Below are 17,515 nucleotides of genomic sequence, written 5' to 3' on the forward strand. Positions count from 1 at the left end.
CTGTGCCACAGTTGAGCTATATAAACAGGAATCAGTGACACTAAGACAGCGTTTGAGAAATAGAGGGTACTCTAATAGAATGATTAAACGAGCTTATGTGAGAGCTCTAAAAACAGATAGAAAGAATTTGGTTGAAAAAAGAGTAGAAAAGGGAGCGCATAAGAAAGAAGAAAAAGATGAAGTGGTGAGAATTGTCACAAGATATGGTAGCCATTGGGAGCAATTGGTAGATCTACTTAAAAAAAACTGGGGGATTCTTACCCTAGACAAGGATATTGCTCAAATAGTAGGAGAGACCCCCCATGTGACGGCGAGAAGAAGCAGCAGTTTGGGGGATATGTTAACAAAAAGTGAATTTCGGAGAGACCAGAAGACCATAAGAAAAAGGAAGGGAATGTTCAAATGTCAGAACTGTAGATTCTGCAGATATGCACTAGAGGGTGATACATTCCATGATAGCGGTGGCACAATTGAATATAAAATAAGAGATTATATCTCATGTGCAACCACCAAAGTTATCTACCAGTTGATATGTCCATGTGGCAAAATCTACATAGGAAAAACGGGACGGGACCTGGAGACACGCATAGGGGAGCATATTAAAAATATTAAAGGAAAAAATGTTGATAGTGCAGTGGCACAGCATTTTTTGGAATTTCATGACAGTGACCCTAAGGGTTTAAGATTTAGAGGGATTTATAAGCTGAACATTAGCCCCAGGAGGGGGGATTTTGATAAAGTTTTGTTACAAAAAGAATGTATGTGGATATACAAATGTAACTCCCGTGCCCCTTTGGGAATTAATGTGGATTTTAATTTGGGGGTGTTCCTCTAGGTGTGCTATCCAGGTCCCAAGCCTGCTTGAAAATTTGAGAATTTAAAATTTAAAATTTGAAATCCAAATTAAAAACAACTGTGTATGGGTATGGTGAGTGGCTATGTTGGTGAGGTCTGCCCATGGGGGTTACTGGGTCCCCCCCCTCCACCAAGGTCTACATGTATTTTTAATGTATTTGGTGTGCCATGGGATGCTCCAGAAATAGGTGGGATGAAAAAGGTTAGAGCAGGATAATGGAGAGGGATTGGGGGTGAATATGTGTAGTTGAAAGGTAGGAAGGGTATGGCGGTGAACAGTTTCATGCTGGGCTGTTTTCCTATAATGTGGGATGTGATATTATAAAGGCCCACAAGATGCCAGTAAAGAGCACATTGAGCCGAAAAAGTTTTCCCTCCAAAGAGGATGCCTGCAACTATAAAAAGGCCCACAAGAGGGAGCACTGTGTGTATGCATTTGCCTTGATAAAGTCAAAAGGATTTGATGAAACGCGTTGGCTGGAATTGATACATCCAGGCCACCGTAGCTTGACCACCGCGGAAGTACGAGTCCTTTCTGAGTTGCTGGAACGGCCTGGCGTTTAGCGTGCAGCGTGGAGCCAGGGACAGGAGTGAGTGGCTGAGCGCATCTCAATCTATCAGCTACGCCGGAGCTCATGGTTGGAAAGCGGGGACGCCCGCGAATAGGACACGTGAGTGTATGAACTGGCTGGTACCGGCACTAAAGTGAAAGTGATTCTGGCGGTTGCAAGGAAGCCCCCCAAGTGCACTGGGGAGGCTCTATACGAATTGGCCTGAAATGCATGTTGATATTATCCGTCTGGCGGTATGGTGAGCCGTTTTCCTAACCCCTACTAACACGCTTATGCTTGCTGAGGACTGCCATTGCTTATTGTAGGCTGTGGAGAGCAGGAGCCCGGCTGGGGGCAAGCTTAAGGACATGGTTTGAAACCTTGGATCTGGACAGTGTCCCATATCTGACAAGCCGGCCGGCAGGGGGTAAACTCACTGGCAAGTGGGGGTGTGGGGAAGCAGTACAGGTGATTACCTGCGCCAGGGTTTTTAGGTAGGGGTAGTGCAATGTCTTGGGGATTATTGTATAATGTGTGTAGTTGATATTGCCTTTTGATAATACAGCACATTGAAAGCAACTTTATCCTCAAGAGTCTTTTATTTCAGTTGAAATTCTGTGTTAAGCACAGGGAATAGTATGTTATAGATAGAGATAGGTGTTCTCTATGTAACCCAGTGCTGTGTAGCTGTGTGCCTGGAGTCAGTGTAGGGAGAGCTGTGCTGCTGCTGAGGGACAGATAGAGATAGGTGTTCTCTATGGAATCCAGTGCTGTGTAGCTGTGTGCCTGGAGTCAGTGTAGGGAGAGCTGTGCTGCTGAGGGACAGATAGTGATAGGTGTTCTCTATGGAATCCAGTGCTGTGTAGCTGTGTGCCTTGAGTCAGTGTAGGGAGAGCTATGCTGCTGATTGAGGGACAGATAGTGATAGGTGTTCTCTATGGAATCCAGTGCTGTGTAGCTGTGTGCCTGTAGTCAGTGTAGGGAGAGCTGTGCTGCTGATTCATGGACAAATAGATAGCAGCTCTGTGTAATATAATGCTGTGTAGCTGCTTCCATAGGTGTACTGCTCCTTGCAGTTTACCAACTAGGAACCACAAAAGTCCATTTAAGGACTGATCCTGCTGTTATTTATGTTGTTGTTATTTGTGGTGTGGTGTGTAGCTTATATACACCACCTGTTTAGTATAGTGTAGTAGGTGGCTGCATCACTGTTACAGCCGGTCACTGTGCTAAAATAAAGTGAATGAGTGACCGTATTGTAACATTTTTGTGTCACCTGACATTGTCACACAAAGCATTTCACATCACTGTGGAGCTTGTAGTACAGGGTTAGGCCCACACTGCGCAAGCAGCATAATTTGTGACTGCAGTGTACTTTAAACATCAGGCAGGTATATGTCAAAGAATATGCCTCTGCTACAGTTGCTGCAAATAACCATTTTTAAGCAGGTAAATGCAGTGGACATTGTGTTGGACGACTGTTATGAGCACATCTTTCTGAAGTTCTCTGTCAGGCTGATAACTAGTGATGGTCAGTGACATGCTGATAACTCTGAGATGGTGAAAATTATATGCTAATTATATGCAGAGTTACACAGATGCTGCATCTGGCCCATTTCCCATCTGCATCATCTTTGCATCATTTTGGAATTCTCAGCAGCTCACTGACTATCCCTAATGATAATTGTTCCTCCCCTCAGAATTCTCTAACAGGAAGTGATGATGTTTCTCTATTTGCAGGGCGGAGTCCCGGCATCAGGAACCTCTCAGAGACTCGTCTCTCTGTATCCACAGACTGTACAACGGATGATGATGTCACTGGACAAGAGTCTCCTGCAGATATCCTGGTTATGCCAAATATTCCCCCAGACTCCTCTCACCTGTCAAACCCCGGGGAACCTCAAACGCAGCACAGCTTTCTCCCTGCTAGAGGGTCTTATTCCTGTTCCACGTGTAGAAAATTTTTTGTACAGAAATCACTTCTTGTCAGGCATGAGAGATCTCACACTGGTGAGAAGCCCTATTCATGTGCTGAGTGTGGGAAATGCTTTGTAGAGAAAGCAAAGCTTGTCATACATGAGAAATCCCACACTGGTGAGAAGCTCTATTCATGTGCTGAGTGTGGGAAATGTTTTCTATGGAAATCCAATTTTGTCAGTCATGAGAAATCCCACACTGGTGAGAAGCTCTATTCATGTGCAGAGTGCGGGAAATGTTTTCTATGGAAATCCAATTTTGTCAGTCATGAGAGATCTCACACTGGTGAGAAACCCTATTCATGTGCTGAGTGTGGGAAATGTTTTGGGCAGAAAGCAAGCCTTGTCAGTCATGAGAGATCTCACATTGGTGAGAAACCCTATTCATGTAATGAGTGTGGGAAATGTTTTGGGCAGAAAGCACACCTCTTAATCCATGAGAGATCACACACTGGCGAGAAGCCCTATTCATGTGCTGAGTGTGGAAAATGTTTTGGATGGAAAGCAAGCCTTGTCGTACATGAGAGATCTCACACTGGGGAGAAGCCCTATTCATGTGCTGAGTGTGGGAAATGTTTTGGGCAGAAACCACACCTCTTAATCCATGAGAGATCACACACTGGCAAGAAGCCCTATTCATGTGCTGAGTGTGGAAAATGTTTTGGGCGGAAAGCAAACCTTGTCATACATGAGAGATCTCACACTGGTGAGAAGCCCCATTCATGTGCAGAGTGTGGGAAATGTTTTGGATTGAAAGAATACCTTGTCAGTCATGAGAGATCTCACACTGGTGAGAAACCCTATTCATGTGCTGAGTGTGGGAAATGTTTTGGATGGAAAGCAAGCCTTGTCAGTCATGAGAGATATCACACTGGCGAGAAACCCTATTCATGTGCTGAGTGTGGGAAATGTTTTGGATGGAAAGCAAACCTTGTCAGTCATGAGAGAACTCACACTGGTGAGAAGGCCTATTCATGTAATGAGTGTGGGAAATGTTTTGGAGTGAAAGCAAACCTTGTCAGTCATGAGAGAACTCACACTGGTGAGAAGGCCTATTCATGTGCTGAGTGTGGGAAATGTTTTGGCCAGAAAGCACACCTCTTAATCCATGAGCGATCACACACTTGTTGAAAAGCCCTATTCATGTGCTGAGTGTGGAAAATGTTTTGGGTGGAAAGCAAGCCTTGTCAGACATGAGAGATCTCACACTGGGGAGAAGCCCTATTCATGTGCTGAGTGTGGGAAATGTTTTGGGCAGAAAGCAAACCTTGTCAGTCATGAGAGATCTCACATTGGTGTGAAGCCCTATTCATGTAATGAGTGTGGGAAATGTTTTGGGCAGAAAGCAAGCCTTGTCAGTCATGAGAGATCTCACATTGGTGTGAAGCCCTATTCATGTAATGAGTGTGGGAAATGTTTTGGGCAGAAAGCAAACCTTGTCAGACATGAGAGATCTCACACTGGGGAGAAGCCCTATTCATGTGCTGAGTGTGGAAAATGTTTTGGGCGGAAAGCAAACCTTGTCATACATGAGAGATCTCACACTGGTGAGAAGCCCCATTCATGTGCAGAGTGTGGGAAATGTTTTGGATTGAAAGAATACCTTGTCAGTCATGAGAGATCTCACACTGGCGAGAAACCCTATTCATGTGCTGAGTGTGGGAAATGTTTTGGATGGAAAGCAAGCCTTGTCGTACATGAGAGATCTCACACTGGGGAGAAGCCCTATTCATGTGCTGAGCGTGGGAAATGTTTTGGACAGAAAGCAAAGCTTGTCATACATAAGAAATCCCACACTGGGGAGAAGCCCTATTCATGTGGTGAGTGTGGGAAATGTTTTGGGCAGAAAGCATACCTCTTAAAACATGAGGTATCTCACACTGATGGGAAGCCCTATTAATGTGCTGAGTGTGGGAAATGTTTTGGACGGAAAGCACACCTTTTAATCCATGAGAGATCTCACATTGGGGAGAAGCCCTATTCATGTGCTGAGTGTGGGAAATGTTGTGTCCAGAAGTCAGACCTTGTCAAACATGAGAGATCTCACACTTGTGAGAAGCCCTATTCATGTTCTGAGTGTGGGAAATGTTTTAAGCATAAATCACTGCTTGTGAGAAATTTGTGTTGAGTGTGGGAAATGTTTTTGCCATAAGTGTTCTTTTCCAATGTTTCTATTACTTCTTGCAAAGCGCACATGGCAGCATTTTTACACTGAATCCTGTGGACTCTTTCATGCTGCTCAGTGCATTGGATTGTAGCTGCTCTTTGTCTATAGCAAACTCCTTCCACTCCTCAAGCAGTTGCATGCGTCTGAAAGCGTTTGTAAGCATTGCTCCGTAGCGTATGTAAGGATTTTTCCAGGTTGTGGCATTTGGCTGGTTAAACACTCTGCTACCATATATTGTGTGTTTGAGAGTTTATTTGGCGTTTAATAGGCATTTTGACAGAAAGCCAAAGGAACCTGGAACCTTTCTTCTACTGTGCTGAGAGTATGGAGAATGTGTGCTGCTCCTCCCAGGCCCCTGTAAGCCCCAATGCAGAGCAAATGAACAGACAGCAGTAACTGGGATAGACGCTGCAGCTTCCCTGGAAAGTTCTCATGGCACACAGTTTGAGAACCACTGGTGTAAACTTTTCAAAGGGTTGGGGATATTCAATTACCTATTTGGGCAGAGTGTCCTTATCTTATCCATAGGAAGCTCTCTGTTATTTGCATGCTTAGATAAGCTTGATACTATATGTAAGAAACTGTAAGAGAATATATATTTCTCTTGGCGACACACCTTTCTTCCGGCACCAGCGGCTCGCTAGTAAGAGCTGCAAACACTACTCATCACAGCACACAGCATAGGAGATAGACTTCTTGAGGCATCTTCCAAGTTCCAAAAGGTTTATTCAGTACACAGATATACAGATACAGTTCGTCATATCTTAGCCAAGCAGATTCTTCTTTAAGTCCATTTGCGTTACAAGCTCTTGACTAACATTCCTCCTGAATGTTAGTCAGGTTATCTTCTTTCTATTCTAAGTTACATCTAAACTAAGTATATACAGCATACATTATATCAGCTTACAGAAATAAAGGAAAATAATTAGGGTTCCAGTCAGCAGATAGAGAGCATGAAAGTAAGAGTGCGCTCCGTTGGCCCATCATGACCCTTAATACTGACCAGGAAAGAGTTAATTGTGTCATCATCTGAACCATCTATAATTGGTTCAGATCCCTTGTGATGTCCTGATACACACCTACTCGATAAATATTCTATGACCCCCTTGCCCCAGTTGCAAGGAATTTTTATATTTAATAAATATTGGCCTCTGTTTTCCCCTTTGCAGTATGAAAGTCGGTACATTTGAACAGATAGTGTTCCTGTCCTTCGGACGAGGACACTCTGCTTCTGGTAAAAGTCTTCATAATTTCTCTCCGAGAAATTATGCTTAAAGAGACCCGGTGCCAATCAAGCATTTCAACTAACTCAGTTCAAATAACTGAGGCCTACATATAATACTTAAATTATAACAATCCCCCCTAAAAGGCTTGATCTGCAGATTCCTGCTTCTGAACCCCGCAGTACCTGTTTTGTTTCCTTTATATTTCACTTTTTGATGCTCGTGCTCACACCTTCTCTGCTCTAGGTGGTTCTCCCTGGGAGAGAGGGCAAGACCTTTTGGCCTTCCTGTAACCAGGCTCCCTGGGGATGCCCTACTTCTGAGTCCCTCTATACCACATTCTAAGCATTTGCGTCACTTGCGTATCACTCACAAACTTGCATGATCACAGAAAAGTGAAACTTGTTTGTCTGTTAAGCATCAGAGCAGTGCCAGGTAAAAGATACTCGATTCATATTCTATGACCCCTTGCCCCAGTTGCAAGGAATTTTTATATTTAATAAATATTGGCCTCTGTTTTCCCCTTTGCAGTATGAAAGTCGGTACATTTGAACAGATAGAGTCCCTGTCCTTTGGACGAGGACAATCTGCTTCTGGTAAAAGTCTTCATAATTTCTCTCTGAGAAATTATGCTTAAAGAGACCCGGTGCCAATCAAGCCTTTCAACTAACTCAGTTCAAATAACTGAGGCCTACATATAATACTTAAATTATAACACTATAGCCGAGAAAAAATAACCTTCCCCCAGCTAGTGCTGCAGCCATTAGGACGTGCTCAATAGGCAGTGGTAGTGTTAGGGAGTCTTGCCCAAGCTCTCCTTATGAATAGGTGCTGGCTTACTGAAACGAGAAAAGAAGGCATTCAAATCTAGGTCTTCTTCTATGTCAGAGGCAGAGCCCTTAACCAATATACTATCCAGCCGCTGGGGCTAGTGTACAGGTAAATATGAGGCATTATCTATTGGAATTTTTTTTTTATTTGTAGGTGTTACCACCCCCTTTAAGAAGGCATAAAGTAATACCACATCAGTAAAATGCAACAACCTGTGCAGAAGTATTTTGCATGAAAACAGGGAACTAAACACTCAGCAGTTTCCTACTCCTGTGAGACTTTATGTGATGTCAGCTATGGAAACGGTGCATTTGCCTCTGAAGGCATAGATGTGAAAATGTATCATAAAGTGAGGAAATTAGTCGGAGAGGATGGTTCTAACTCTTCACCGAGTTCACCACTATGGCTCTATCCAAATTTGTCAGAATTTGTTTCCCTTATTGATGTGGGATTCTGGATCCGGAGGGGGGTAAATATATTCACCACCTGTACCATAATAATCATTGTAAATCGTGGTCTCAAATGTCAGTGATGGAATTTCACCTTCCTAGGCATTCCCGATTCAGGTACTGTCACCTCAGGCATGCAGCCCAATGTGGGGGTGTGACTGCTGACCTGGTCCCGGCACTGTGGAAAGCTGGCTGCTACATAAGGAAAGCCTTATATCCAGGTTCTGCTCCAGGCTTGCTGACTATGAATATGCTCATAGACTAGTTAAGACTGGGGCATTATGGGAGGGGGAGAGGAGATTTCTGAGGAGGAGTGGACTGACTATGAGGACACATATATGAAGACAGTAATTTGCTTTCGAGATAAGATAGTTCAACTGTGCTGGTTTTACCAGATATACTTTACTCCTGTTACAATATCCAAATTCTCAGGGGGTGTGTGCGTGATGATTGTTGGAGGTGTGGTCATAGCCCGGGTACTTTTAGGCATATGACTTGGGACTGCCCGCTCATCCAAGCATTTTGGGACAAAATATTGACCTTCATGAAAGTCAATCTTAGTCTTCCTGTAGTGTCCTCTTATTAGTCTGGTCTGTTGGGATTGATAGAGGAATGGTCCTTGAATAAGAATAAAAAAACTTTTGGTTAGATCAGGGGTGTCAAACTCAAAAACAATGTGGGCCGAAATTGTACACCGGGACCTAGTCGCGGGCCAACCTCAATATCTCTTAAAAAGTTCCCTGGTGCCTAATGCCTCCCCTCAACACCTATACAGTTCCCTGGTGTCTAGTGGTCCTCCCTCCCCTATACAGTTCCCAGGGGCCTACCTGCCCCCACCCTCTCCTATACTGTTCCCTGGTGTCTAGAGCCAACCAAGCTTCCCTCCCCTATACAGTTCCCTAGTGTTTAGTGCTTTCTCTGTACCTCGCCCATATGGCTTCCTTGGTGATCTAGGGCTTCACCTCCAATATAGCTTCCCTAGTGGTGTAGAGTGGGTCAAACATAATGCAAAGTGAGGAAACCACTTGAAGGCCAAATTTAATGGCTCCGAGGGCCAGATTTGGCCCGCGGGCCGGAGTTTGACATGTATGGGTTAGACTGTTGTTCAGTTATGCCCAAAATATCCATTGCTCTATAGTGGAAAAACAACTGATTCCAGTCTCACTTTATGGATGCACTTAATTAATACTTCTCTTCCATTATATAAACTGATCTGGTTGGTGAGAGGGGCGGGCTCCACATTCAATAAGGTCTGGAAGCCCTGGTTACAATGTACTGGTTAAGCCATTCATAATCTAGATGCATCTCCCAGCATTGTGGACTCCCTCTGATAGATACTCGGATATGTGCTTGTGGTTCCTCCACACCACACCTCTGTGATGCTTTGTGCAGCCCTGGTCTGGGATTTCATACTGGTCCATAGATTTTATGTGTGGGACTTGGTCAGCTTATGAAGCAATCCTGTATGTTCTTCATGCTACTGTATGCCTATATATCTACTTTCTTGACTTTGTGTAATCTTTTGTATCTATGTGATATGGCCTGATGTAACCTAAATATGTCTTGCACTGTCAATGGGTTGTTTTGTGTTGCCGTTGTGTGTTTTGATAAACAATAAACAGATTTAAAAAAAATTCAACAGTTTTGGACAATGATGGTTCAAAAACTGTTGGCAATAGCAGTATACCAACAAAATTGACTCATTTGTACATATAAGAAAAACATAAATCACCAGACCTGGCGAATACTTTGAACCAAAGGCCAGGGGTTGAGGGTCAATGTGTTCTTTTTCAAAACAACTTGCTTAAAGAGTCTCTGTAACAAAATTTTCAGCCTTATTTCTTCTATCCTATAAGTTCCTATACCTGCTCTAATGTGGTCTGGATTACTGCAGCCTTTTCTAGTTGCACTGTCTCTGTAATATATCTAATCTTGTTTTCTTTGTCAAACCTTGTCGACTCTGCAGTGATAGGGAGAAGTTATGCACACCCCCTGCACGCCCCCTCCGGGCTCTGTGTGTGTGCTTTGTTTATTGCAGTTTGTGAGGCTAATGCTAGGCACACACCATACAATTTTCTGTTAGATTTTCTGTTGGATTTACCTGCCAGAAAGATAATTTCCAACATGTTGAAAATTATCCAACCAACTATCTATCTGCCTAGCAATTAGGTATTGTTCTACTCAGCAGGCTATAACCAGAAGACAATGCACCAGAGATAATGACCAGTCTCTACCAGTAATTTACAGAATATAGTCTAACAGAAAATCTAACAAAAAAAAAACAGAAAAATCTAACAGAAAATTGTATGGTGTGTACTAGGCATAAAGCCTCATCTACACGGGTAGATGAGGCTCCGATCCGGCGGCTCGATTAGCCGCCGGATCGCCTCTTCAGCGTACCCGCCGCGTCACCGCTTGCGCGCCGGATTTGATTCCCCGCTCGTCCCCGCCGGCGCCGCTTATCTTCCGTTGGATTCCCTGCCATTGTACCCTCGCGGGGAATGAGCAGGGAATCGGCGGTGGGGAGATCTGTCCTGTCGGATCTTATCAATCGAGCCGCATCAGCGGCTCGATTGATAAGGAACATCGGAGCCTCATCTACACGTGTAGATGAGGCTTAAGAGGGAAGGGAGCTGCTGCCTGTCACATGCAAACTGTGACTAATCCCAGACAGCACATACATACATACATACACACACATATTAGTGTGTGTGTGTATACTGTATATATGTACTGTATATATATCTACAGTATATATACACATACATCACTTCCTGGTTGGTGGCCTTGTTTTTTGTTTGTAAACACTGCATAAAACTGGCGATTAACCACTTCACAACTGAGGGGTTTTACCCCTTGAGCACCAGAGCAATTTTCACCTTTCAGCGCTCCTTCCATTCATTCGTCTATAACTTTATCATTACTTATCACAATGAAATGAACTATAGCTTGTTTTTTTTCGCCACCAATTAGGCTTTCTTTAGGTGGGACATTATGCCAAGAATTATTTTATTCTAAATGTGTTTTAATGGGAAAATACGAAAAAATGTGGGAAAAAAATGTATTATTTTTCAGTTTTCGGCCTTTATAGTTTTTATATAATGCATGCTACTGTAATTAAAACCCATGAAATTTATTTGCCCATTTGTCCCGGTTATAAAACCGTTTAAATTATGTCCCTATCACAATGTTTGGCGACAATATTTTATTTGGAAATAAAGGTGCATTTTTTTCAGTTTTGCGTCCATCCCTAATTACAAGCCCATAGTTTATAAAGTAACAGTGTTATACCCTCTTGACATAAATATTTAAAAAGTTCAGTCCCTAAGGTAACTATTTATGTATTTTTTTTAATTGTAATTTTTTTGTTTAATTACAAACAAAAAAATTGGGGAGTGTGGGAGGTAATGAGTTAATTTTTAGTGTATAACTAATGTATTTGTATATGAAAAATGCTTTAGGGTGTAGTTTTACTATTTGGCCACAAGATGGCCACAGTAACTTTTTCTTTATGCGTCCTGCAAGCGTCCGGAAGGACGCTTGCAGGAAGTGTTATGAGGCTGGGAAACTTTTTTTTTCCACAATGATCGCGCTGCTTCTCATAGAAGCAGCTGATCATTGTGGGGGCTTGGATCAACAAACGGGAATGTTTTTTCCCGTTCATTGATCTCCGGGCGAGCGGGAGCGCAGACAGAGGCGGGAGCGGCGTCAGGTGCAGATTTCTCCGTCCCTTGGTGTTAACAGGGTGGAAAAAGGGACGGAGAAATCCGCACCACTGGGGGTAAAGTGCTTAAAAGTCAGGATTGCAGTGGGGAGCAGCGGAAATGGCAAAGAGGGATTCAGGAGATCACAGTGACTCGATTGCTATGTTTTTTATTGTACAAATCGCACAGTACAGATTATCTTTAACAGGAAAGTGTATTTGATGTTGTACCTTGTAGCTTGGTTATGATACATTTGCCACATATCTTGTGCTAGTTAACATACAGTAGATGTATTTATTCCATGGCTGTCATATATTCCAGTGAGCTGTATCAACTCCAAAGTGCTCATTTTTTATCAATACCATTAAGTAGCAAAAGGATCTGGAGGTGTGTTTAGCTTCTAAGGGAAACGATGGTTGATTTGCATATTTCAGCAGTGATGCATTGTGAAAGACATCTCAAGCTCACTCCAACCTGAATTATTGCAAATACTTTCTGTTTTAAGAAAGAAAACTTTTGTTTTCCTTAGCATTTTAGTGAGGGGGCTTTTAGGACCATTGTAGCCCCTCACACACTCCAATGAGTTCTGGTTCACCATGACCTTTCTGGTTAGTCTGTAACACAAATATGTAGTCTTCTTGGAGACATAAATAAGGCTTTCCTCCTGGAGGTATATACAGGAATACAGGAAGACTCATTCTCTTCTAAGTTAGCCAGTAAATGATATCATCCTGATCCAAAACTTCTTGCATCACCTGGAGTTATAAATACTGCTTCCATCCTGTTTTGTTTTGAATCAGGGCCACTTCTAGCTTTTTTTTTTTTCACCCCAGGCAATGCATTCTACCCCTCCCTGACCTCACACCCCAAAAAGAAAAAAAAACACACTAGAGAACACATCCAATCTGATATAAACGATGTGCCATATATTACATGCTGCCACCTTGCACCTCAAATAAAAACAACAGGTATTATGTTGCCCACACTACAAGTTCCAACGTCATTTCCCCACAGAACAATTTCAGGTATCATGTCCTTCCCATTGCAAGATCAGATCATCAAGCAAGACGGTTTTCATTACAGAATACTTTTTTAAAGCATTATGGGATATGCAAATCTGAAACCACCTGTTAGGATATATGTGGACTGCATGGGGTATATCATGACACTGAAGGGCTGACATAGTGAGATGGTACAAAAATGTACAGATTCATAACCCATTCTGGAGATAAGCACAGTGTGTTGGTGGTGTAAGTGAGACAAGATAAGGGTAGTAGAGGGTCAGAACTTATGACTTTCGAATCCCTGGTTATGACTTTGGAATCCCCGGTTAGAATCCCAAGCAGGTCGACATCTGCAAGGAGTGTGTATGTTCTCCCCATGTCTGCGTGGGTTTCCTCTGGGCACTCCAGTTTCCTCCCATGTCCCAAAAACATACAGATAAGTTAATTGGTTTCCCCTAAAGTATCCCTAGACTATGATACATACACTACATGATACATACATAGACCTATGACTATGGTAGGGATTAGATTGTGAGCCCCTCTGAGAGACAGTTAGTGACAAGACAATATATACTCTGTACAGCGCTGCGTAAGATGTCGGTGCTATATAGGTACTAAATAATAATAATTATGACTTGGATGAGCGGATAGATATGAGTAGAATTGAGGCATAGGAATAGCACTATTGTATTGTAGTGCTGAGTCCTCGGTTTGAATCTTGGCCAGGCAAAATCTGCATGGGGTTCCTAACTTCCCCCGGGTTTCATCCAGATCTTCATATTCCTCCAACATCCCAATCTAATAAGTCAGCTGGTTTTCCCCAAAACAATAAAAACGGGGAAGAGGGTTTAGATCACTGCTCAGGGTCACTTTAGGGCTCCAGTTAGGAGCGATAGTATCGGGTAAAACTGAGAAAGCATACAGATGGTCCAGAGCCCATCAATACAAGCGTTTACATAAGCCCAATAAATGGCTGGCCAGATGTTTACAGGCCACAGCAGAGTCCAACAGAATAATTACCATTAAAGAAGGATTGGGGAATAGCGCCACTAATCCAGATAGAATGTATTATGATGTGTTTCTCAGGTTCTATCAAAAACTCTACTCTGCCCAGAGTTCTCCCACGCCCCATAATACCTTGCAAGACTCTTCCACTAGAAATGTCAAAACATCCCTAAACAAAGCAGCTAGCGAGGCTATGAGTGACCTGATTAATGAAGAAGAGATCTGTAGCATAATCAAGCTCCTCAAGGTGCCTAAAGCTCCTGGCCTTGATGGCCTTACTGCGGCCTACTACAAAACATCTGCAAATATTCACACTCCCCACTTATGAAATTCTAGTCTTGAATGACAAATCCCCTCTTCTGAATGTTTCCAATTAGCCATCTCCATTCTCCCCAAACCTAACAGGGATATACTACTACCCAAAAATGACCACCCCATTTCCATACTGATCACAGATTATAACATTTTTCCCACCGTATTGGCAGCCAGATTACCCCACTTATTGCATAAAGATCAAGTGGGCTTTGTCCCAGGAAGGCAGGCAGCTGAGAACATCAGAAAAATACTGAATCTCCAGCAGATGTGCCCTCTCCTAAAGAATACCAATGTCTATGTTGTCCCTAGATATGGAGAAGGCATTTGGCATTATCAGCTGTATGTACATGTTTGAAACCCTACCCAATTACGGGATAACAGGACGCTTTCTCATGACCTTAACCTTTTGGGGACCATCTCTATTAGATCCTACGCCGCACTTGTGGCTTTTCTAGCATGATGCGGTGTAGGATCTACGCCATCCACCGTTACTGCTCCTGATGTGATTGTGCGCTCCCGAGGGGGGAGATTAAGCCATCATATGACAGCTGACATCTCCCCTCAGTGATCAGAAGCCAACGCGTATGGCTTCTGATCATGTGATCACTATGATTGCCAGCAGATCATAGTGATCACTGTGACAGCTGCGGTGGGGGGAAGAAGAGAATTCACTCACCTCCCTGCCATTCCCCTGACGATCGGCGCTCCCCACCACTCTGGCCAGCATCCCCGCTGGCTCTGACGTCAGTGCCGGGTCCTGGCTTGATGACGTCATCAAGCCGCAATGTGAAACTGAGCAGCAGTAGGAGCGGAGATGCAAGAAGGGGATGCGGAACAGTTTGTTAATGATTACCAGTATTTAAACTATCTATAGAAGTAATTATTATGAGCACAGGAACAATAGAGAGCTAATACTATAGTTGAGGGAGGGCCCTTTGGGGCCCCTCTGGCCCAAGGGCCCCGATGCAGTTGCTACCTCTGCACCCCCTACTGCTACGCCCCTGTAGACATTTAAGGTGTCCAGGTTGGTTTCCAAACCTATAAATGTTCATTATTTGCAGATGACATCATACTGACGCTGGGCAGCCCTCATACGTCCATACCTAAGTTACTGCAGACTTATCAACTCTTTGGCAAAATATCATTCCTGAAACTCAATCTTGGCAAGACAGAGATGATGACCCTGAACATTTCTGATGAACTCTGCCTGGGAGAGCTTTGGCAAAGTCTCTGAGGGTCAAATACCAACCCCAGTACATGAAGTGTTTAGAGGTTAAATTGCCTAAAAATCTGAAAGATGTGTATTCCTAACTACCCCCCCATCCCACCCCCCATGCTGCACAAATTATCACAAGAAGTTCAAATGTGGAGCAAATCCTCGTTATCCTTTACTGGACGCAAACATGCAATTAAATGATGTTGCTCCACTGTATCCTGCTATAGACATATAAAAAGGGATGTCTAGCATCACTCTCTCCCACCCTGGATTTGTCCTGGGTTGGGAATCTGACCTGAAATGCTCCCTCTCTGAAGCACGTTGGTTCAGGTTTATTGATACTTTGACAAACGGTAGCACTTCTATGATTGAAACCTCCAATTGAGTCCTTCATCGCACATATATGACTTCATTAAAATTACACCAAATTGACCCCACCAACTCCTCCTCTTTTTTTAGAGGCTGTCCCTCTATACTGCACGCCACTATGCAAAAGTTAAACCTGGATAAAACAGAACTCCTATCTTCCCACCCTGGGCAGTCTCACCCCCATGGACAGCTATGCCACTGTCAACTGTACAATCATCCACCCAACCACACAAGCCCGCTGCCTAGGTGTCACCCTGGACTCGGCCCTCTCCTTCACCCCTCACATCCAAACCATTGCTAGGGTCTGCACCTTCCATTTACCCAACATCTCCAAGATCCAGCCCTTCCTGACCCCGGACACTACCAAACTCTTTGTCCATGCCCTCATCATGTCCCGTCTGGACTATGGCAACACCCTCCTGTCAGGCCTTCCTCAGAACCGCATCACCCCCCCACAATCCATCATGAACGCATACACCAGACTAATCTACTGATCCCACCGCTCTGTCTCCACAACTCCCCTATGCAAATTCCTTCACTGGTTCCAATACACTTTAGAATCAGTTTCAAGATCCGTTGTTTGGCCTACGAATCTATACACAAGTCCTGCCCAACCTACATATCCGACCTAGTCAGCAGATACACACCTGGCCGCCCACTTCGCTTCTCCAATAACTTCCTCCTAGCCACCCCACGCATCTCACACTCCCATGCACGACTACAGGACTTCACTAGAGCTGCCCCCATCCTGTGGAGTTCTCAGGGCTCCCATCTTCAAGGAGGCCTACCCAACCTCAAAGCTGCACTAACTCTTTCTGCTGAGAACCTCTCAATGCAGCCCTCCTCCTTTCATGTTACCTCCCCCTAGATTGTAAGCCTTTGGCAGGGCCCTCCCTCCTTGTGTATCATACTTGATTGTACACTCCACCCAGAGTAATGTGAACTTGTATTACTGGGTCTTCCACTCCAGTGTATGATCTGGCATTGTATTACTGCCTGGAAAGTGTACTGGTTAAGGGCTCTGCCTATGACATGGGAAACCAGGGTTCAAATCCTGGCTAGGGTGAGTAAGACGTCCTTGGGCAAAACTTCCAAACACTGCAGGGTGGCGCCCTTAGTGGCTGCAGCTCTTGAGCGCTTTGAGTCCAACAGGAGGAAAGTGCTAAAGAAATGTTAGGATTGTTATTCTGTACCTTATTGTAACGATCTGCTAGTGTAGGGGCACACTAGCAGACGGACAGAAATCTGACATTCCCAGGAGGGGAGCGCCAGGCATAAATAATACAGTGATCAGTAAGTCAGCAATTGATACTTCAGTACATACACAGAGAATAGTCAGAATAATCGAGTCAGCAACAGATCAGATAGGTAAGGTACAAAATCGGCAGGCAAATCGTAGTGAGTAAACAGGCAGAGGTCGGCAACAGGCCAGATGGGCAAAGGTACAGGTACAAGAGGCAAAGAGTAGTCAGTGAAACGGGCAGAGGTCAAAGCACAATCATCAATATAATAATTTAGCTGAGCTAGTATGGAATCCCCGGGGTCCTGCCGGTTCAAGCCACACACGGAACTGACTAAGGTCTGAAGCCTTCACAGAAGTGTTAGCTAGAGCAGACAATGATGGAATGAGTGCATGGTGTTAAAGAAGCCCGGGGTAGAAACCAGGCATGCCCTCAGCCAGCCCAGCCAATCCGAATGCGGAGGTGGAGTAATGTGTGTCAGCTGACGATCAGTCAGCTGACATGTTTCCTAAGAGTATAAGAAGCGCGACGCTGACCGTTTGTGCGCCCGCCCACACTCATAGACTGTGCAACACGTGACTGGTCTCCCACTGGACGCTTGCTGACGTC

General features: G+C 44.0%; 1 protein-coding gene across 1 annotated transcript in view; it reads left to right on the top strand.

Annotated features, from left to right (window-relative positions):
* The window catches only part of LOC137535385 (zinc finger protein 721-like), a 378,642-nt gene that overhangs the window by 83,169 nt on the left and 277,958 nt on the right, over positions 1–17,515 (top strand). Inside the window, exons 10-11 of the mRNA XM_068257215.1 lie at positions 3,147–4,432; positions 4,770–5,031. Coding sequence (XP_068113316.1) covers positions 3,147–4,432; positions 4,770–5,031 — 1,548 coding nt within the window. The remainder of the gene's footprint in view (positions 1–3,146; positions 4,433–4,769; positions 5,032–17,515) is intronic.

Source organism: Hyperolius riggenbachi, chromosome 10 (assembly GCF_040937935.1).
Source record: "Hyperolius riggenbachi isolate aHypRig1 chromosome 10, aHypRig1.pri, whole genome shotgun sequence".
Classification (NCBI taxonomy): domain Eukaryota; kingdom Metazoa; phylum Chordata; class Amphibia; order Anura; family Hyperoliidae; genus Hyperolius; species Hyperolius riggenbachi.